The following is a 23973-nucleotide window of genomic DNA, read 5'->3' on the forward strand; positions in this document are numbered from 1 at the left end:
TGGTGACAAAACGGATGGCACTGTGATAGACTGCATCCAATTTATTGAGTAGGGTTTTGGAGGCTATTTTGTAAATGACATCACCGAAGTCGAGGATTGGTAGGATGGTCAGTTTTACAAGGGTATGTTTGGCAGCATGAGTAAAGGATGCTTTGTTGCGGAATAGGAAAGCCAATTCTAGATTTGACTTTGGATTGGAGATGTTTGATGTGAGTCTGGGAAGGAGAGTTTACAGTCTAACCAGACACCTAGGTATTTGTAGTTGTCCACATATTCTAAGTCAGAGCCGTCCAGAGTAGTGATGTTGGACAGGCGGGCAGGTGCAGGCAGCGATCGGTTGAAGAGCATGCATTTAGTTTTACCTTGTATTTAAGAGCAATTGGAGGCCACGGAAGGAGAGTTGTATGGCATTGAAGCTCGCCTGGAGGGTTGTTAACAGTGTCAAAAGAAGGGCCAGATGTCTTTATAACTAATAAATTAACTGTTTAAAATTCAGCAGTTGTGCATATGGTTTGCTAATTTTGTAGCTAGTTAACTATCTAGTAGTTAGCTTCTTCCAAAGTCAAGCTTTGCTTTGTAAAAGCAGAGAATCCCCTCCTGGATCAAGAGCCTTGATGTCTAATATTTGGTTTGTGATTGCAGCAAACTGTGAGTAGTATTTCTGAGTTACTTATGTGTCTTTGAGTTGGGATTTCGGTCCTACAAGCAGTTTAGGTCAAAGATTGTATAAAATGTTTGCAATGCGCTCGTTAGCATTTAGTTAGCATTCTCTATGGGATTGTACATGTATTGTTAGCATTACTAACCTTCGGATTACAGAGGCCCAGTGGGGTTTGAACATTGCCCCCCTTCTGTTCAGTGCCGGTATTACAGAATATCCTTTTATGGCACAAGGTCGGTATGAAGGTAGGACAACCTGGATACCGCCCAAGCCTAGCGTGTTCCAGTTCCCAACAATATCCAGCAACTTCGCACAGCCATTGAAGAGGAGTGGGACGACATTCCACAGGCCACAATCAACAGCCTGATCAACTCTATGCGAAGGAGATGTTGTGCAGCCTGAGGCAAATGGTGGTCACACCAGATACTGACGGGTTTTCTGATCCACGCCCCTACTTTTTTTTAAGGTATCTGGGCTCCCGAGTGGCGCAGCGGTCTAAGGCACTGCATCTCAGTGCTAGAGGCATCACTACAGACCCTGGTTTGATTCCAAGCCGTATCACAACCGGGCGTGATTGGGAGTCCCATAAGGCAGCGCACAATTGGCCCAGCGTCGTCCGGGTTAGGGTTTGGCTGGGTTAGGCCATCATTGTCAATAAGAATTTGTTCTTAACTGTCTTGCCTAGATAACTAAAGGTTAAATAAACAAATAAATACAAAATGTCTGTATTCCCAGGCATGTGAAATAGATTAGAGCCTAATGAATACATTTCAATTGACTGATTTCGTTATATGAACTATAACTCAGTAAAATCTTAGAAATTGTTCCATGTTGTGTTTATATTTTTGTTCAGTGTAATTTAAAGTTTTATACCCCTGAATGTGCGCACGGTCTCTCGGGCACGCTCTGATCACGAAGTCACCTCGTGCAAGTGAGCAGCCTTCTAGCAAGCAAGCAAGCTAGCTAGCAAAATGGCTAATGGCTCATTTTGAAGTGGTCTAAACGTACAAATATCATTCTGACATGAACAAATATATTCGAAATCACATTCATACCTGAAAGGGAGAAATATACAAATAAATCACACGGCGATGTAGCTTTGGTTTCAAGTCACTTGTGAGCTGGGAAGCCCTGTAGGATAAAAAAACGTTTACCTTTTATTTTAACTAGGCAACTCAGTTAAGAACAAATTCTTATTTACAATGACAACCCACTGTTCCCCGGTAGGCCAACTGCCTTGTTCAGGGGCAGAACCACATATTTTTACCTTGTCAGCTCGGGGATTCGATCCAGCAACCTTTCGGTTACTGGCCCAACGCTCTAACCACTAGGCTGGCTACCTGCAGCCCCAATTTCTATCTATAACCAATCAAACTCAGACATCAATAAAGCACACAGATTGTATAATCAACATTTAGATAAAGTAATTTCATATTACTTACTGGTATACATTGTGATTCTGTATTTTTGTTAATATTAAGGCACCTTTCATTTTATCACAGAAGCACGTGAATGCATCCAACTCGTATTTACTACTTCAAAGCTGAAATTACCACCTTCCCAATTGCTTATGAACACAGCATTATACAACCCCTCCCACCCGTTCCCCTTTAGCCAACGCCAAAGTGCCCCTCCCTCAGCAGATGGTACAGTACTACTGCTGTGTGTCTGAGTGCTGTCATCAGTACTGTCACCTGGCACTGCCTGGGATTACTCAGCAGTACAAACTCCTCTACTTGTGTGTGTGTGTGGGGGGGCGCTCGTCTCTGTTGTGGTATCGGCGGCCGGGGCACACCTCGGGCGACCAGCGGTGCGCCTAATTAAATCAGCACAAGACAAATCTATGCTGGGCTCCTTGGCCGCAATGTTTGGCATTAATGTGCTTAACCTCTACATCCATCTGCAGCCTCCCCACATTGAACTTACGCATTCAATTTTAATCAAATTTCCAGCTGACCTGTCCGTGTGTTATGTCACACTGGGGGGGGGTAAGATGTTGTAAATAATTGTGACAGGGACCACCACCTCCCAGAAAGTTAAGAGTAAGTAAAGCTGAAACTGAGTGCTTCGGGCAACGTGGCCGAATGAGAGTGGGTAGAGGAAGGAGAGGAGGAATTGTTGAGTGCTTGTTATGTGTCACAATGACTGTAGGTTGAATCCTAATCTCTCTTCTTCTCTCTCTCCCTGACCTTGTCGGTTGTTCCTCATCAGAGGAAACAGAGCCACAGGAGAGCGAGGAACCCTTCGTGGCGCCCCCGGGCCTGGCGATCCCCCCCGATGTGGAGCTGGTGAGTACCCTGCACTACTTCATGCTTTAATTAACACGATGGACCACAGGGTTGCAGAATGGGTTTTAACCCATAAGTCTAAGCCGGGGGCGGTTCTACTAAGCTATATGGATTTGTGTTTAAAGGTCATATCAAGGATCATTTAGCTATTTGATTTTGAAGTTTAACACCCATTGAAGTATAAAAAAAGATATATATATATATTTGATGAACATTTTTATTTGGCCTTACTGCTATTAGCCCATACAAACGCATTGAATAAGAGATTCACTACATGGAACAACAGAACGTCCCCCCAAAAAATCTAAAGGAAGTTTGTTCTGAAGTGTCTCCTATATCTGAGAGAGATAAGAAAGACCAGGAAACATATAAGTTACAAGTTTTTAGGGAGCGTTCAGTTGTCATTCTTACTGCAGGAATGTCTACCAGAGCTGTTGCGAGAGAATTGAATGTTAATTTCTCTACCATAACTCGTCGTTTTAGAGAATTTGGCAGTACGTCCAACCGGCCTCACTGTTGTCAATATTGTGAACAGAGTGCCCCATGGTGGAGTTGTGGTATGGGCAGGCATAAGCTACAGACAATGAACATATTTGCATTTTATCGATGGCAATTTGAATGCACAGAAATACCGTGACGAGATCCAGAGGCCTATATTTTTTAGGTATCTGTGACCAACAGATGCATATCTGTATTCCCAGTCATGTGAAATCCATAGATCAGGGCCTAATGCATTTATTTCTATTGACGGGTTTCCTTATGAACTGTCACTCAGTAAAATCTTTGAAATTGTTGCATGTTGCATTTATATTTTTGTTCAGTATACATTTGAACAATGGTGGGTCCGGGGTCCAACGGTTTACATAACACTCACTATTATGGAGCCGTGGAGAGGGAAAAGGAAGGGAACGGAGCAGCAAACAGCAGAACTTGCTTGCGAGTGTTGTCCGTGTGATAGACAGTGACTGGTGCAGTATTTATGTTGCGAGGCTGATCAGACTGCAGACAGACCAATAGACAGACACAGACACGTGGTGAGTCGAAAGATAAGGCGTCTTATCTGTGGGATGGTATTGAGGTCATCACTCACATCCTGCAGCCTGGGAGGAGACTGAGAAGAGGAGTCTGCTGTGCTGCTTTAGTTTGCGTCAGTCAGTATCATCCCAGTCCACTAGGACAGACTTTCCACTCCACTGCTGCTGCATCCCCCATTGACCGCCGGTTGCCTTTCATCTGCAGGCTCCTTCCAACTCAAGAAGGGGAGGCTTTCATCTCAGCATGGCCTCGATTCTCTCTCACACAAACACACACACAAACTTACATACACCCAGGGACGTGCACATGCACACACACATAGTAATTCAATATGGACGCCGCTGACAGAGAGATCTTCCTCACTCTGGCTGTCAGTGTCCTCTGTGATGTCCAGACACACATGCGCATCCTTTCCACGTGTCCTTGTAATGAGATTTCGATTGGGTACCCTGTGAAGCCCTTCCCAATTGCACCGTCTCGAAACGGCCAATTAGTCAAAGCCGGCGTAATTCTCCGAATATCTGATTTGAACTATTAATTTGGGGATGTGGCTGTGTTTCCCCCCGTTATCACAGGCAGTCGCCGGTCTGACAGCCTGGGGGATGGGGAGAAGGAATCATCTCTCTCTCTGCTCTTCCTTTCTGTGTTTCATGATTCCATAAGAAGTTCCTCGTTAAAATTCTAAATTGCAAGGTTATGTGTATGTAGTGGAATGTTACTACAGTTCAGGCCCAAGCGTCTTCTCTCCAAAGGTTTTCATTTGATGAGAAATGTGTGTTTTTGCTAGTTTTTTCTGAGGGTAACTAACGAGAATGATTCATCATTGAAAGTACACAGTCACAGTGATATTGAATAATCGAGTCCCAATGATTTCCGTCTTGTATGTATTTATTAAATGATTGTTAAGTGAAGAAGCTATTAAACCTCAGCTACAGTCTTTAGGAAATAGAATTTGGTTGATCCCCCACAAAGAATTAACTGCTACACTTAAAAACCTGTTTCATGTCACGTTGTAGCGTATTTAGCTTTTTCGTCTTTGCTTCTGAAGTGATTACTCTTGTGCCTCAGTTATTAAATACAGTTACATTAACTTGCCTAAAAGGAAAGTCTGGGGCCGTATGTATCAAGCATCTCAGACAAGGAGTGCTGATTTAGGATCCCCTTTGCCTGTTAGATCACAATGAATAATGTTACATGGAAAGGGGGGCCTTGATCCTACAGTCGTGGCCAAAACTTTTGAGAATGACACAAATATTATTTTCCACAAAGTTTGCTGCTTCAGTGTCTAGATATTTTTGTCAGATGTTACTATGGAATACGGAAGTATAATTACAAGCATTTCATAAGTGTCAAAGGCTTTTATTGTCAATTACATGAAGTTGATGCAAAGAGTCAATATTTGCAGTGTTGACCCTTCTTTTTCAATACCTCTGCAATCCGCCCTGGCATGCTGTCAATTAACTTCTGGGCCACATCCTGACTGATGGCAGCCCATTCTTGCATAATCAATGCTTGGAGTTTGTCAGAATTTGTGGGGTTTTGACATGTGTTTTTCTGGATTTTGTTGTTGTTATTCTGTCTCTCACTGTTCAAATAAACCTACCATTAAAATTATAGACTGATCATTTCTTTCAGTGGGCAAACGTACAAAATCAGCAGGGGATCAAATACTTCTTTCCCTCACTATATATCCCTAGGTTGTCACCTATCCTCAACCTCACACTTCGTTTGACTTAGTGTGTGTCCTCTTCCCCTTTCCAGCCAGCGACCACCAAAACCCATGCCATCATTGAGAGGACCGCCAACTTTGTGTGCCAGCAGGGGGCCCAGTTTGAGATTGTTTTGAAAGCCAAGCAGTCTGGCAACTCCCAGTTTGACTTCCTGAACTTCGAACACTACCTGAACCCCTACTACAAACACATCCTGAAGGCCATGAAGGAGGGCCGCTATACCCCCGCCTCCGACAAGCAGGACTTACAGGGTGAGTCACAGAGATTAACAAAAAGGGTTTATATAGAATGAGTTGTACATCATGGGATACATAGTATATGTTACTATCTAATACATAATACATGTGGAAATCTCAGTGGCACAGAATACATTTTAATGGGATACTTCGGGATTTTGGCAATGAAGCCCTTTATCTATTGCACGCAGAGACATAAAAATGGGATTCACAAGTTCATCTGACTGGGGAAGTACATAAAGGGCTCCATTACCAAAATCTTGAAGTGTCCCTTTAACAACAGAATACATTAATATAATTCAGAATATATGGTGAACGTATTACTGTAGTATGCAACTGTAGTATTTTTAGGTTCTAAATATCAGAGTAAGAACTTGACGGACACTATAAAAGCTTCAACCAAAGGATCTAACAGCTGAACAGACAAGACATGGTTCCGCCAGTGGTAGTATAGATTTTGGAGGCAGCAGGTAGCCTAGTGGTTAGAGCATTGGGCCAGTAACTGAAAGGTTGCTAGATCGAATCCCTGAGCTAACAAGTTAAAAATCTGTTGTTCTGCCCCTGAACAAGGCAGTTAACCCACTCTTCCTAGGCCGTCATTGTAAATCAGAATTTGTTCTTAACTGACTTGCCTAGTTAAATAAAGGTTAAATAAAAAATATATATACCCCAATTTGGGGTGGAATCTCCTCCTTCTCTCTATAGATTACATCTCTGTTGCTAGGCAGGAAATTAAGGGATGCGGGCAATAAACTGTTCCTTCTCCCTTAACGTGACCTGACCTGACCTCGGCCCCCTTCCTCACTAATCCACAGCTCTCCACCCTTATCAGTGCCTGCCAAGATGTGATCGTCTTTCCTTCACTCAGTACATTCCAAGCTTAATTGCCTCTACCATATACATCCCTCCTACAGATAACCATTAACTTCTGGTGTAGACCCTAGACTATGGCACCCCTCATGTCTCTGATATAACTAATGATTAATAATATTCAAAGTTTAGAAATCCGAACCCATCAGTATGCATTGGTTGAAGCTAAGCCAATATGCCAAAATTCGCAAATCAACTTGATTGAGCCGTCCGGCCGTTATTGAGAACCACATGCCGGATTTTTAACAGGGCCGTTAGCTAATGAGTTTTCAGAGTATTTTCTTCTTCTACCTAGATCAAATATTAGACGTTGCATTAAAACGAGACTATAATGTCCATAAAGTGACCATTGGATTTAAAAAGTTTCGTATTGACTAAGTTTGTAGGTGCAACAGTTTTTATTAAATGTATAATTTATCTTTCTTGTAAACATTTAAGTTGATTTAAGAACCAACGATGTGCTACCTTTTATGGAGCATTTCTGAAATGAACCTTTCTGGCGCAGGCTAGCGACCCACCTCGACAACATCCGGTGAAATTGCAGAGTGCGAAATTCAAATGACAGAAATAGAGATATTTAACATTCATGAAAATACAAGTGTCATACATCAAAATAAAGCTAACTTCTTGTTAATCCAGCCGCTGTGTCAGATTTCAAAAATACTTTACGGCGAAAGCACACCATGCGATTATCTGAGGACAGCGCCCCGCATACAAAAGCATGAAAAAAAAAATTCTACCAGGCAGGTGCGCCACGAAAGTCAGAAATAGCGATATAATAAAGTCTTACCTTTGAAGATCTTCTTCTCTTGGCACTCCTAAAGGTCCCAGCTACATCACAAATGGTCCTTTTGTTCGATAAAGTCCTTCTTTATAACCCCAAAAACTCAGTTTAGTTGGCGCGCTTCATTCAATAATCCACAGGTTTCCCTCCTTCAAAATGCATACAAAATGAATCCCAAACATTACCAATAAACTTTTCCAAACAACGTTTATAATCAAACCTCAGGTACGCTAATACGTAAATAAACGCAAAAAAATTAAGACAGAGAATCGTTATTGCCTTTACCGGAGATAAACAACAAAGATCGCACTCCAATCCACGAGCATGAAAACACTACAGCCAAAATGGGAGCCACTTAGAAAAACTACAAATTCTTGCTCATTTTTCCCAAAACAAGCCTGAAACTCTTTCTAAAGACTGTTGACATCTAGTGGAAACCCTAGGAACTGCAATCTGGGAGGATTTCGCCTCATAATGAACATGACAGCCATTGGAAACAGTGGTAGGCTGAATTCTTTTTTTCTTGGATGGTTTGTCCTCAGGGTTTCGCCTGCCAAATCAGTTCTGTTTTACTCACAGACATTACTAGAAACGTTAGAGTGTTTTCTATCCAAATCTACCAATTATATGCATATCCGAGCGTCTGGGCCTGAGGAACAGGCAGTTTACTTTTGGCACGCTTTTCATCCGGACGTCAAAATACTGCCCCCTAGCCCAAAGAGGTTAACATCTTTTCAACTGAATCTCAGATATCTCAGAGTTCTATCTAACCGGATCAAGCAATTCTGTTGCTCAGTAACAACACAGCTGCTGCTACAACATGCTGCCAGTCATATGAAGTAGAACCGACGCTACAGTAGATGGCTAGGTATATGGTGATATTCAAGCTGTGGTTAATCAATAAATGCAAACCATTAGTTAGGTAAATTTAGCTAGCCACATATCTAAATTTACAGTTAAATAGTTAACACATGGACGCAGCGGTCTAAGGCACTGCATCTCAGTGCAAGAGGCGTCACTACAGTCCCTGGTTCGAATCCAGGCTGTATCACATCCGGACGTGATTGGGAGTCTCATAGGGCGGCGCAAAATTGGCCCAGCGTTGTCCGGGCCCTCATTGTAAATAAGAATTTGTTAACTGACTTGTCTAGTTAAATGAAAGTTACACACACACACACACACACACACACACTGACCAAAAAGTAAGTGTAGGGCCAGACAAAATTGATCCACTGTTTAACGGATTTTCCCCCCAGAAAAGTGATGCGAGCGAAAAAAAAAATTCATTAGGCGGATAAGGAATAACAGTACTTTACTACATTGTCCTAGGCTATATGGAAATGAACAATAAGCAAAATATTGTTAGACTGATTTTCTGATTACTATTATTAATACATAAATGAATATTAATGAACATTATTCACAAAAAAGATTGCATTCTATTATACATCCTATCATATTCAAAAATGATATTTAAAAGTAAAAGGATGTATTATCAGTTCATTAATCTACTTAATTGTATAGCCTAACAAATTCAAGAATGATTGACAATAAATAATTGTAATCAAATTAAAATGTTGATGCAAAGTAATGAGTTAATTTCCTGAATGTTTCTCTATAGCTTAGGCGTTAACAAAATATTTGTACCAATATGATTAGGCCTCTCATAGACAAGGCTTTGTAGAAAGAGGGTCAATCAGGTTAGGTCTGCCAAATTAATATAGCATTGGGGAAAAATTCATAAATACAGCCATAGAGTATAACCTTTAATCATCAAAATAAATGTTGTTTATAACATGCACAATTAGAAGCATCAATCTATATAGAGCAAGTGTGACTAAATTCGAGGCCAATAACTTTGCTCACCGCATCTTCCTTTGATTGTCTCGTCTGACTGCCACGAAAAGCCCCCACCTGCTGATCTGCATGAAGTGTGTGCCTTGCCACTGGCAATGTACTTTGCTGGACATGCTAGCTGTTCTCGGCGGCGCATCATCACTTCAAACGCATTCCGTCGTGGTGTTATCGGTTGGCCTACTACTACTACTGGTAGTACTGGTAAAATGTAAGTTATGAATCGCAAATTACCATACAGCTGACACACTTTGATTTCATCAATCATTTTGAGTTCAATTTGGTTGTCCAAAATACTATCAGCTTGCACTGCGTCTTTTCTGATGAATGTCCTGATCTCTGGCCAGTCAATTGGTTAAATTACATTGTTGTTTCGTCTATTAATCGCTTCTAATAGATCTGAAAATTATGCAATAACAATGAATTTAATCGACTGCTTATTTATAATGAGGGACGTCCCACGTTTAACCTGAACACATAAATAGTAGGAATTTGCGCTGTCTTCAGCCATGACTGCATGAGAGAAAAATTCAACATCTGCATGTGCGAGCGTGTTTTTTTCACTGTCCAATCCGAGGCTTGAACATGATCGGAGCGTGTGATCTGAGGCTGTTTGTTCTCTTGGGCATCAAAATGGGAAAGCCTCAAGGGAGAGCGGACAGTGCATTATAAACAAGAAGCCGCAAATATTGTCCAAAAGATAACACATCTGAAAAAAATGTTGGGGCTTGTGGAGAAAAGCTAGGCGGGGCATCCGTTAAACAGTAATTCAACTTTGGCCTAGACAATTAGTAGGTGATGTAGGAAGAAAAGTGTTTCCAATGACATCTTATTTACTGTAAAACATGGAAATGCGCTATTTTCCCGTATGTTGAGCTGGTGCTGAAGATGATAAAAATGAAGTCGAAACATTTTGATATTTCTCTTTAAAGGTTACAATAGCACTGCTAATGACAGACTAATGGCAAATCTGCCTTTGCATGTGGACATTTTGTATAATGCAGCTTTAACAGAATATTACCTTCCAGTGTAAAAACCATGGACATTAAAAACAAAACAAAAATTAAGTGAGAAGGAGGGATTGGTCTGAAGCTAAAAAATAAGTTAAATTCACATGAGCACCACAATGCCTACTCCACCCATGCGCTACCAAGGTTTTCCAGCAGACAGCTTTGACCTACTACAGTAGCTATGTTTGTCTGTTGTATTTCAAATAATGTGTATGTAGGTTGCTTAGGATTCAAACCTTCTCAAACAGCCTAATTCACTATTCAGAGGAATAATGGACTTTACAGTGTCATGCTATTAAAATAATGTATACATACAGTATATACAGTGCATTCGGAAAGTATTCAGACCCCTTGATGTTTTTCACATTTTGTTACGTTACAGCCTTATTCTAAAGTGGCTTGAATTTAAAAACAAAATTCTCATCAATCTACACACACTACCCCATAATGACGAAGTGAAAACTGTTTTTAGAAATGTGTGCATATTGCTTAAAAGCAGAGATACCTTATTTACATAAGTATTCAGACCCTTTGCTATGAGACTTGAATTTAAGCTCAGGGCATCTTGTTTCCATTCATCATGCATATTTCTCAGAATGAGAACGAGTTGCCAATTCTTATATAAATGTGCCTTTTTATGCTCATTGCACATTTTATAAAACACAGACTAGACAGCTAGCACATAAGTCTGTGGCTAAAATTCTGCTAGCGGTATGTGATAGATGTTCATTGATACTCTCGTTTTAGTAGGGTCTACTCTGTTCTACATTGTGTGAGTTGAGACATGAAAAGGGTGTTGTTAGAAAGGTTTTTGTCTATTACAGTAAAACAATATCTCTTAGCGTTTCGGTGTCCATTTTACCGATTCTGTTGGACCAAGCGAGTTTAAACTGCTTGTTGTCAGAGAGGATGTTGTCATTCGTCTTTGTTGTGAGTGGCAGGGGAAGGGGCTCGGTGTCTGTGTGCGAGTGGGAAGGAGCACAGTGCACACTGGACTGAAGCAGCAAAGCAGACGAGAACAAAAAGACAGAACGCTCATAAAAACGAAGAAAAAAAAGATAAACCTCCTGTGATCCAGGCATTTGGAACAATACTCTAAAGCATCAATTCGAAATAATTTGATATTGCCCAGCCCTAAACTCAAGCTATATTTTGACAGAGGGGAAATCAGTATGAATGAGTACAACTTTATGAAAGTGGATAACCCTGTGACACCTGTAATATATGCACTGCCTAAAGTCCATTAATGCCCTACTAACCCCCCCGGATGCTCTATTATTAACCGGAATAGGGAGCCTGACAGAACAGATATCCAGTATTTTTGACTCATTTCTCAAGCCGTATCTCCTCTTTACCCTCCTTCACAAGGGACTCTATTGACATGATTCATGTACTCAAGACGATTCCCCAGGTCAATGAAAACATCCTACTCGCCTGTTTTGACGTTGAAAGCCTACAGTATACACGTCTATACCCCTCCAAATTGGCCTAGAGGCCCTGACTTTCTTTTTGGACCAGCGCCCTACAGACTCTCTGCCTAGCTCCTCATGTCAGAGGCCTAGCAGAGCTGGTACTTGCAAAAAACAGTTTTATGTTTAGAAGTTACTTTTTCCTACAAACAAAAGGAACTGCCATGGGGAGTACAATGGCTCTCAATTATGCCAATATTAGACTCTTTGAACATGATCACGTTCTCAACCCTGAGCAAAATCCCTTTCTGTCCAAGGTCAAACTATATTGACGTTATATAAACAATATATTGGTATTATTTGATGGGATCTGGCTAGCTGGCCAACCTGCGGACCAAACTTATCTGGCCGGCTAGAGCTATGGTCCTGCCGGCCAGATACAGTGCATTCGGAAAGTATTCAGACCCCTTGACTTTTTACACATTTTGTTACATTACAGCCTTATTCTAAAATGGATTTAATTAAACATTTTCCTCAACAATGTACACACCATACCACAGAAATCGAAAAAAGGTTTTTTGAAATGTTTGCAAATATATATAAAATAAACAAATAGCTAATTTACGTAAGTATTCAGACCCTTTGCTGTGAGACTCTACATTTTGCTCAGATGCATCCTGTTTCCATTGATCATCCTTGAAATGTTTCTACAACTTCATTGGAGTAGACCTGTGGTAAATTCAAATTGATTAGACATATATAAGGTCCCACAGTTGACAGTGCATGTCAGAGCAAAAACCAAGCCACGAGGTCAAATAAATTGTCCATAGAGCTCCGAGACAGGATTGTGTCGAGGCACAGATCTAGGGAAGGGTACCAAAAAATGTCTGCAGCATTGAATATCCCCAAGAACACAGTGACCTCCATCATTCTTAAATGGAAGAAGTTTGGAACCACCAAGACTCTTCCTAGAGCTGGCCGGCCGGCCAAACTGAGCAATCAGGGGAGAAGGGCCTTGGTCAGGAAGGTGACCAAGAACCCAATGGTCACTCTGACAGAGCTCCAGAGTTCCTCTGTGGAGATGGGAGAATCTTCCAGAAGGACAACCATCTCTGCAGCACTCCACCAATCAGGTCTTTATGGTAGAGTGGCCAGACGGAAGCCACTCCTCAGCAAAAGGCACATGACAGCCCGCTTGGAGTTTGCCAAAAGGCACCTAAAGACTCAAACCATGAGGAACAAGATTCTCTGGTCTAATGAAACCAAGCTTCAACTCTTTGGCCTGAATGCCCAGCGTCACGTCTGAAAGAAGCCTGACACCATCCCTATGGTGACACATGCTGGTGACAGCAGCATGCTGTGGGGATGTTTTTCAGCGGCACGGACTGGAAGACTAGTCAGGATCGAGGTAAAGATGAACGGCGCAAAGAGAAACTTTCTGAAAACCTGCTCCAGAGTGCTCAGGACCTCAGACTGGGACGAAGGTTCACCTTCCAACAGGACAACGACTCTAAGCACACAGCCAAGACAATGCAGGCGTGGCTTTAGGACAAGTCTCTGAATGTCCTTGAGTGGCCCAGCCAGAGTCTGGACTTCAACCTGATCAAACATCTCTTGAGAAATCTGAAAATAGCTGTGCAGTGACGCTCCCCATCCAACCTGACAGAGCTAGAGACAATTTGCAGAGAAGAATGGGAGAGACTCAACCAAATACAGGTGTGCCAAGCTTGTAACGACATCCCCAAGAAGACTCGAGGCTGTAATCACTGTCAAAGGTTCTTTAACCAAGTACTTAGTAAAGGGTCTGAATACTTATGTTAATGTCATATTTTCTTTATTGTAAAACATTTCCCAAAATTTCTAAAACCTGTTTTTGCTTTGTCATATGGGATATTGTGTGTAGATTGATGAGGGGAAAAAAACTATTTAATACATTTTATAATAAGGCTGTAACCTAACAAAATGTGGAAAAAGTCAAGCGGTCTGAATACTTTTCCGAAGGCACTGTATATAGGTCCGGCCAAATACACTACAGGATCAAAAGTATGTGGACACCTGCTTGTCAAACATCTCATTCCAAAATCATAGGCATTAATATGGAGTTGGTCCCCCCTTTGCTGCTATAACAGCCTCCACTCTTCTGGGAAGGCTTTCCACTAGATGTTGGAACATTGTTGTGTGGACTTGCTTCCATTCAGCCACGAGCATTAGTGAAGTCAGGCGCTGATGTTGGGCAATTAGGCCTGGCTCGCAGTCTGCGTTCCAATTCATCTCAAAGGTGTTTGATGGGGTTGAGGTCAGGGCTCTGTGCAGGCCTGTCAAATTCTTCCTCACCAATCTCAACAAACCATTTCTGCATGAACCTTGCTTTGTGCACGGGGGCATTGTCATGCTGAAACAGGAAAGAACCTTCCCCAAACTGTTACCACAAAGTTGGGAGCACAGAATCGTCTAGAATGTCATTGTATGCTGTAGCGTTACGATTTCCCTTCACTGAACCTAAGGGGCCTAGCCCGAACCATGAAAAACAGCCCCAGACCATCCTCCTCCACCAAACTTTACAGTACTCATTTTGCATTAGGGCAGTTAGCGTTCTCCTGGCTTCTGCCAAACCCAGATTCGTCCGTCAGACTGCCAGATTTTGAAGTGTGACTCATCACTCCAAAGAATGCGTTTCCACTGCTCCAGAGTCCAATGCCGGCGAGCTTTACACCACTACAGCCGACGCTTGGCATTGCGCATGGTTAGTTTAGGCTTCTGTGCGGCTGCTCGGCCATGGAAATCCTTTTTATGAAGCTCCGGACGAGCAGTATGCACTGCAAGTTTCAGCACTCAGAAGTCCCATTCTGTGAGCTTGTCAAATCAAATTTTATTGGTCACATACACATGGTTAGCAGATGTTAATGAGAGTGTAGCGAAATGCTTGTGCTTCTAGTTCCAACAGAGGGGTAATGTCTAACAAGTAATCTAACAATTTCACAACAACTACCTTATACACACAAGTGTAAAGGAATGATTTAAGAATGTACACATAAATAAGATGTCATATGGATGAGCGATGGCCGAACGTATAGAGTACAGTATATACAGTGGGGAGAACAAGTATTTGATACACTGCTGATTTTGCAGGTTTTACTACTTACAAAGCATGTAGAGGTCTGTAATTTTTATCATAGAGACGGAATCCAGAAAAAAAATCCAGAAAATCCCATTGTATGAAGTAATTAATTTGCATTTTATTGCATGACATAAGTATTTCATACATCAGAAAAGCAGAACTTAATATTTGGTACAGAAACCTTTGTTTGCAATTGCAGAGATCATACGTTTCCTGTAGTTCTTGACCAGGTTTGCACACACTGCAGCAGGGATTTTGGCCCACTCCTCCATACAGACCTTCTCCAGATCCTTCAGGTTTCGGGGCTGTCGCTGGGCAATACGGACTTTCAGCTCCCTCCAAAGATTTTCTATTGGGTTCAGGTCTGGAGACTGGCTAGGCCACTCCAGGACCTTGAGATGCTTCTTACGGAGCCACTCCTTAGTTGCCCTGGCTGTGTGTTTCCCAGCAACGACCCATCTTCAATGCTCTTACTAAGGGAAGAAGGTTGTTGGCCAAGATCTCGCGATACATGGCCCCATCCATCCTCCCATCAATACGGTGCAGTCGTCCTGTCCCCTTTGCAGAAAAGCATCCCCAAAGAATGATGTTTCCACCTCCATGCTTCACGGTTGGGATGGTGTTCTTGGGGTTGTACTCATCCTTTTTTTCCTCCAAACACGGCGAGTGGAGTTTAGACCAAAAAGCTCTATTTTTGTCTCATCAGACCACATGACCTTCTCCCATTCCTCCTCTGGATCATCCAGATGGTCATTGGCAAACTTCAGACTGGCCTGGACATGCGCTGGCTTGAGCAGGGGGACCTTGCGTGCGCTGCAGGATTTTAATCCATGACGGCGTAGTGTGTTACTAATGGTTTTCTTTGAGACTGTGGTCCCAGCTCTCTTCAGGTCATTGACCAGGTCCTGTCGTGTAGTTCTGGGCTGATCCCTCACCTTCCTCATGATCATTGATGCCCCACGAGGTGAGATCTTGCATGGAGCCCCAGACCGAGGGTGATTGACCGTCATCTTGAACTTCTTCCATTTTCTAATAATTGCGCCAACAGTTGTTTCCTTCTCACCAAGCTGCTTGCCTATTGTCCTGTAGCCCATCCCAGCCTTGTGCAGGTCTACAATTTTATCCCTGATGTCCTTACACAGCTCTCTGGTCTTGGCCATTGTGGAGAGGTTGGAATCTGTTTGATTGAGTGTGTGGACAGGTGTCTTTTATACAGGTAACGAGTTCAAACAGGTGCAGTTAATACAGGTAATGAGTGGAGAACAGGAGGGCTTCTTAAAGAAAAACTAACAGGTCTGTGAGAGCCGGAATTCTTACTGGTTGGTAGGTGATCAAATACTTATGTCATGCAATAAAATGCAAATTAATTACTTAAAAATCATACAATGTGATTTTCTGGATTTTTGTTTTAGATTCCGTCTCTCACAGTTGAAGTGTACCTATGATAACAATTACAGACCTCTACATGCTTTGTAAGTAGGAAAACCTGCAAAATCGGCAGTGTATCAAATACTTGTTCTCCCCACTGTACATATGAGCTGAGTAATGTAGGGTATGTAAACATTATATAAAGTGGCATTGTTTAAGTGACTATTGATGCATTTATTACATCCAAATGTGAATTATAAAAGTAGCTAGAGATTGAGTCTGTATGTTGGCAGCAGCCACTCAATGTTAGTGATGGCTGTTTAACACTGATGGCCTTGAGATAGAAGCTGTTTTTCAGTCTCTCGGTCCTAGCTTTGATGCACCTGTACTGACCTCGCCTTCTGGATGATAGCGGCGTGAACAGGCAGTGGCCCGGGTGGTTGTTGTCCTTGATGATCTTTTTGGCCTTCCTGTGACATCGGGTGGTGTAGTTGTCGTGGAGGGCAGGTAGTTTGCCCCTGGTGATGCGTTGTGCAGACCTCACTACCCTCTGGAGAGCCTTACGGTTGTGGGCGGAGCAGTTTCCGTACCAGGCCGTGATACAGCCTGACAGGATGCTCTCGATTGTGCATCTGTAAAAGTTTGAGTGTTCTTGGTGACAAGCCAAATTTCTTCAGGCTCCTCCTGTCTGTGTGGGTGGACCAATTCTGTTTGTCCGTGATGTGTACGCCGAGGAACTTAAAACTTTCCACCTTCTCCACTACTGTCCCGTCGATGTGGATAGGGGGGTGCTCCCTCTGCTGTTTCCTGAAGTCCACAATCATCTCCTTTGTTTTGTTGACGTTGAGTGTGAGGTTATTTTCCTGACACCACACTCCGAGGGCCCTCACCTCCTCCCTRTAGGCCGTCTCGTCGTTGTTGGTAATCAAGCCAACCACTGTAGTGTCGTCTGCAAACTTGATGATTGAGTTGGAGGCGTGCATGGCCACACAGTCATGGGTGAACAGGGAGTACAGGAGAGGGCTGAGAACACACCCATGTGGGGCCCCTGTTTTGATTATCAGCGGGGTGTTGTTTCCTACCCTCACCACCTGGGGGCGTCCCGTCAGAAAGTCCAGGACCCAGTTGCGCAGCGCGGTGTCGAGACCTAGGGTCTCGAGCTTAATGACGAGTTTGGAGGGTATTATGGTGTTAAATGCTGAGCTGTAGTCAATGAACAGCATTCTTGCATAGGTTTTCCTCTTGTCCAGATGGGTTAGGGCAGTGTGGTTGCGATTTGCGTCGTCTGTGGACCTATTGGGGCAGTAAGCAAATTGGAATCGTCTAGGGTGTCATGTAGGGTGGAGGTGATATGATCCTTGACTAGTCTCTCAAAGCACTTCATGATGACGGAAGTGAGTGCTACGGGGCGATAGTCATTTAGCTCAGTTACCTTAGCTTTCTTGGGGACAGGAACAATGGTGGCCCTCTTGAAGCATGTAGGGACAGCAGACTGGGATAGGGATTGATTGAGTATGTCCGCAAACACACCAGCCAGCTGGTCTACGCATGCTCTGAGGACGCGGCTAGGGATGCCGTCTGGGCCGGCAGTCTTGCGAGGGTTAACACGTTTTAAATGTTTTACTCACGTTGGCTGCGGTGAAGGAGAGCCCGCAGGTTTTGGTAGCGGGCCTTGTCAGTTGTTTTGGTTTGTCTCGGAGCAAAACATCAGTGTCCGTGACGGGGCTGGTTTTCTTTTTGTAGTCCAGTGATTGACTGTTGACCCTGCCACATACGTCTCGTGTCTGAGCCGTTGAATTGCGACTCTACTTTGTCTCTACACTGATGCTTAGCTTGTTTGATTGCCTTGCGGAGGGAATAGCTACACTGTTTGTATTTGGTCATGTTTCCGGTCGCCTTGCCATGATTAAAAGCAGTTGTTCACGCTTTCAGTCTTGCAAGAATGCTGCCATCAATCCACGGTTTCTCGTTGGGGAAGGATTTAATAGTCACCGTGGGTACCACATCACCGATGGACTTGCTATTAAACTCGCTCACTGAATCAGCGTATACGTCAATGTTATTGTCCAATGCTTTCCGGAACATATCCCAGTCCTCGTGATCGAAGCAATCTTGAAGCGTGGAATCAGGTTGGTCGGACCAGCGTTGAACAGACCTGAGCACGGGCGTTTCCTGTTTTACTTTCTGTCTATAGGCTGGGAGCATCAAAATGGAGTTGTGGTCAGATTTGCCGGAGGGAGGGCTTTGTATGCATCACGGAAATTAGAGTAGCAATGATCCAGGGTGTTGCCAGCCCGGGTCGCGATTTCGATATGCTGATAAAATTTAGGGAGCCTTGTTTTCAGATTAGCCTTGTTAAAATCCCCAGCTACAATGAATGCAGCCTCAAGATCTGTGGTTTCCAGTTTACATAGAGTCAAATTAAGTTCTTTCAGGGCCGTCGAGGTGTCTGCTTGGTGGGGATATACACGGGGGTGATATACACGGTACTATTGTGTGGCCTACCACTTCGTGGCTTACCCGTGGTTGCTCCTAGTCGTTTTCATTTAACAACAACAGTACTTACAGTGGCATAAATTTGACAAACCGACTTGTCGGAAAGGTGGCATCTTATGACTGTGCCACATTGAAAGTCACCAAGCTCTTCAGTAAGGCCATTCTACTGCCAATGTTCGTCTATGGAGATTGCATGGCTGTGTGCTGAAATAGCCAAATCCACTAATTTGAAGGGGTGTCCACATACTTTTGTATATATAGTACCAGTCAAAAGTTTTGACACACCAACTCATTCAAGGGTTTTTCTTTTTTACTGATTTCTACATTGTAGAATAATACTGAAGACTTCAAAACTATGAAATAACACATATGGAATCACGTAGTAACCAAAAAAAGTGTTAAACAAATCAATATATATATTTGAGATTCTTCAAAGTAGCGATGCTTTGCCTTGATGACAGCTTTGCACACTCTTGGCATTCTCGAAACCAGCTTCACCTGGAATGCTTTTCCAACCGTCTTGAACGAGTTCCCACATATGCTGAGCACTTGTTGGCTGCTTTTCCTTCACTCTGTGGTCCAACTCATCCCAAACCATCACAATTGGGTTGAGGTCGGGTGATTGTGGAGGCCAGGTCATCTGATGCAGCACTCCATCACTCTCCCTCTTGGTCAAATAGCCCTTACACAGCCTGGACATGTTATGGGTAATTGTCCTGTTGAAAACAAGTGATAGTACCACTAAGCGCAAACCAGATGGGATGGCGTAATTCGACAATGAAGACCTGATTCACACAGTCTCCTCTGAACAGTTGATGTGTCTGCTACTTGAACTCTGTGAAGCATTTATTTGGGGGTTATTTCTGAGGCTGGTAACTAATGAACTTACCCTCTGCAGCAGAAGTAACTCTGGTTCTTCCTTTCCTGTGGCGGTCCTCATGAGAGCCAGTTTCATCATAGCTCTTGATGTTTTTTTGCGACTAAACTTTACATTTTAAAAGTTATTATAATGTTCCGTATTGACTGACCTTCATGTCTTAAAGTAATGATGGACTGTCAGTACTTTTTACTTATTTGTCACAACACAACTGATTGGCTGAAAGGCATTAAGAAGGAAAGAAATTCCACAAATCAACTTTTGACAACGCACACCTGTTAATTGAAATGCATTCCAGGTGAGTACCTCATGAAGCTAGTTGAGAGAATGCCAGGATTGTGCAAAGCTATCATCAAGGCAAAGGGTGGCTACTTTGATGAATCTCATCTAAAATATATTTTGATTTGTTTAACACTTTCTTGGTTACTACATGATTCCATATGGGTTGTTTCATAGTTGTGATGTCTTCAGTATTATTCTACAATGTAGAAAATAGTAAAAATGAAGAAAAACCCTTGAATGAGTAGGAGTTTCCAAACTTTTGACTGGTATTGTAAATCATCACATTTGCGTAGTGGCATAGAGCAGTAGAGTTGAGGCACTTACAGAAGTTGCACACATAGGAAAAACATTTTGTAGCCTTGGATTCGGGAAAAATTTAGCCTCTTTATCTTTATCTTTATTTCATGCAAAGTCTTTTTACATGACTGGCAGAATATTTTTTAATACCGCACAAATTATCGAAATGACAGGCTACTTTGACATCAATAAAATCTCATATCAATAAAAACAACTTTGTCTTAAATCCATTAGTAGTCTAGGCCTAGGTGTGTGTGGACACACATTGTAGGCTGCAATATCAAGAGGAAGTTATAGTCCTAAAAATGCTTTCCACTTTCACTGACTCATCCAATTATCCACAGCTCACTCACCAGTGATGTCCGATGAATTCGTGCCAAAAGCCTATCTCGCTCTTGTTTTACAAAGTAAAACAATATTTTGAAGTTTATTACAGCATACGGATTCTAGTCTTCTCTTTTCAGCAGGTGCCATTTGCTTTTTTTATTTTGAAAGGCCTGTTTTTATCTGCATGCTGTTCACTGACAGATTTGCCGCATGCTCCCGACTGTAGGCTATGCCTTATTGGGCTACACACAATCCACAGCTAGGCTATTTTGTTTAAAGAAGCTATTGATGCTCGGTGGCTAATTTATGGGCCTACTCATGGTGTAGTAGGCTATTCTGAATTATTTCATTTCTTTCTGAACAGACAGCTGTAATTCTATAACTTTGGCAAATGTATTTCAATTTATCAGGGGTGATGCAGCTCCTCCAGAAGACTTTGCACATCTATGATTCTATAAGGAAATAAATGAATTGCAATGCTGGAGAGATGAGAGTTGCAGGCTCATGTCTATCAGAGCAGAGAAAGGGAGAGAGATCATATAAAGTTAATCTCATTCTAGTTCTGTGAGAGATACAGGTGCACTTATCACACAGCCACTCCCAAGCATTGGTTTCAAACATAGGTTAGTTACTGTGTTGCGCAAACCATAAGTTCTGGCTGGCCCAACTCAAATCAAATCAAGTTTATTTATATAGCCATTCTTACATCAGCTGATATATCAAAGTGCTGTACAGAAACCCAGCCTAAAACCCCAAACAGCAAGCAATGCAGGTGTAGAAGCACAGTGGCTAGGAAAAACTCCCTAGAAAGGCCAAAACCTAGGAAGAAACCTAGAGAGCAACCAGGCTATGAGGGGTGGCCAGTCCTCTTCTGGCTGAGCCGGGTGGAGATTATAACAGAACATGGCCAAGATGTTCAAATGTTCATAAATGACCAGCATGGTCAAATAATAATATTCACAGTAGTTGTCGAGGGTGCAACAAGTCAGCACCTCAGGAGTAAATGTCAGTTGGCTTTTCATAGCGATCATTAAGAGTACCTCTACCGCTCCTGCTGTCTCCAGAGAGTTGAAAACAGCAGGTCTGGGACAGGTAGCACGTCCGGTGAACAGGTCAGGGTTCCATAGCCGCAGGCAGAACAGTTGAAACTGGAGCAGCAGCACGGCCAGGTGGACTGGGGACAGCAAGGAGTCATCATGCCAGGTAGTCCTGAGGCATGGTCCTAGGGCTCAGGTCCTCCGAGAGAGAGAAAGAAAGAGAGAGAATTAGAGAGAGCATACTTAAATTCACACAGGACACCGGATAAGACAGGAGAAATACTCCAGAGAATCAACTCAGAATATCGGGCCCGGGCTGAAAATCTACTTTTTCACTTTGTGGGGGGCAGGAGAATTAATGACATTTTGATTGCTTTTATTATAATTTTTACATAGCAAAAAGTGGAAATTATTTTTCATGCTATGAGAGGTACCAGATCTTGCCAAATAGGTTCTGGAACAAAACAGTACGAAGCGGAGAGGTGGCGGATCCTGTTCTGGGAAGATCCGGCTCAAATTAAGCATTGGAAGTCAGAGATTTCCGAGGTCCCAGTTGTTTTGAACACTGCATTAGTCTCAGCCGAGCGAGGGAAAGAACAGCAGAGAGTCAGCCTCTCATGGTCCCTGCTCTCTCCTTCCTTTCCTCCAGGTGAGACTGACCAGAGAGAGCAACCTGGTCTCATTTTGTATTCTTCTGTATGTAAATTCTAAACACTCCGATATGTTACGAATTTCAATTCGTATTATAATTTACGAATTAGCAAAACGTATAAAATGTTACGAATTTGTAAAATACATGATATGTTACGAATTCTAGCTAGGTGGCTAACGTTAGCTAGCTGGCTAATGTTAGCTAGGCTAGGGGTTAGGATTAAGGTTAGGGTTAAGTTTAGGAGTTAGGTTGAGGGGTTAAGGTTAGGTGAAGGGTTAGCTGAAAGGGTTAGGGGAAGGGTTAGCTAAAGTAGTTGCAAAGTAGCTAAAAAGTAGTAAGTAGTTAAAGTGGCTAATTAGCTAGAATGATCAAGTTGCCTGTAATGAGATTCGAAGTCGCAACCATCTGTGTTGATGTTTTATTAGGAAAGCAGCAGCTACTCTTCCTGGGGTCCACACAAAACATGACATAATACTGAACATTAACAGACCAGAACAGCTCAACAACAGAACTAAATCAGTTTATAAAAGGCACACGTAGCCTACATATCAATACAAAATCTAACCATACCGAACTTAACATATCATACTAATCTGATTGTCCCGGATTTAAATTGACGATGTTATGTCTAGTCTATGAGACCAGGCTGGAGAAAGGGGACACAGTTTTCCACCGCATCTACCTCGTGCACAAATTCATGTTGTTCATATGACCAGAGAATGTGAAATATTCCTTGATATTAAAATAGGCACGACAAGCTGCTAAAATAATAAAAACGCAGAGCTATCACTACACTTGGCTACTCATTCATTGGAATGCCAGTGGATGTAGGGAGAAGCACATTTTGTGTTGAAATAAAACAGTGTTGACATTGCTGAGACATGAACTCACTCATAAAAACAGCAGCTATTTGCTGTATTCTTTTACAGTTTCTCGTTGGTCATGGTTTTAGAAGTTATGAAATCATGTAGGATAGTATCATGTAGGATAGTATCAATCTTTGCTGTGGCCGGGGGTCGTGGAAACTTAAAGCACGGGGATTTGAACTATCCGATTGGCCAGCACAGTAGGCGCACTCGATTTAGCCACATATCTCCTGGTCTGCTAGGAATACCTTTTAAGATGGACCAGTTGATCGCGGCATTGTGAATTCTTTATTTTTCAGCCTCAGACCAATACCTACTTCTTACTGAAAACAGTTTTTTGTTTGTAATATTCTTTATTCATACTTCGATATATTTTCTGTAGACTCTGATGATTCCGATGATGATGGGGATGGCAACTACCTCCACCCCAGCCTGTTTGCTCCTAAGAAGAGCTCTCGCCTTGAAGAGCTGATGAAGGTAAGGACTAGTGTGTGCTCTGACTAGTGTGTACTCTACCTTGCCCAACATGACCTCTACCTTAACGCTTATTATTTTCCCTGAGCGTTTTCATCTATTGAAGATGGTCTGAGAGGTGCATTTTACTGTACACTGGGCTGAGATTATTGTATATGAGAAACCATTACTGTGAAAAGCACTTGTGAATTCTTCACCATATTGCTTTGTTCTGTTTTATTCAGACAAATAGTTATCTTGGCTGCAGAGGGAAGAAAACTGTACGACTATAGACTGAGTTCATCTGAGGGGCTTTCTGGAGC

The 23973-nt window shown here is 42.5% G+C and overlaps 1 protein-coding gene across 4 annotated transcripts in view; it reads left to right on the forward strand.

Moving 5' to 3' along the window:
* LOC111961678 (splicing factor, suppressor of white-apricot homolog) overlaps window positions 1–23973 on the forward strand; it is a 135106-nt gene that overhangs the window by 11097 nt on the left and 100036 nt on the right. For all 4 annotated transcript variants that reach the window (XM_023984120.1, XM_023984122.1, XM_023984121.1 and 1 more), the window contains 3 exons: window positions 2873–2949; window positions 5746–5965; window positions 23580–23674. In XM_023984120.1, coding sequence (XP_023839888.1) covers window positions 2873–2949; window positions 5746–5965; window positions 23580–23674 — 392 coding nt within the window. The remainder of the gene's footprint in view (window positions 1–2872; window positions 2950–5745; window positions 5966–23579; window positions 23675–23973) is intronic.

This window comes from Salvelinus sp. IW2-2015, linkage group LG4q.1:29 (assembly GCF_002910315.2).
Source record: "Salvelinus sp. IW2-2015 linkage group LG4q.1:29, ASM291031v2, whole genome shotgun sequence".
Lineage (NCBI taxonomy): Eukaryota > Metazoa > Chordata > Actinopteri > Salmoniformes > Salmonidae > Salvelinus > Salvelinus sp. IW2-2015.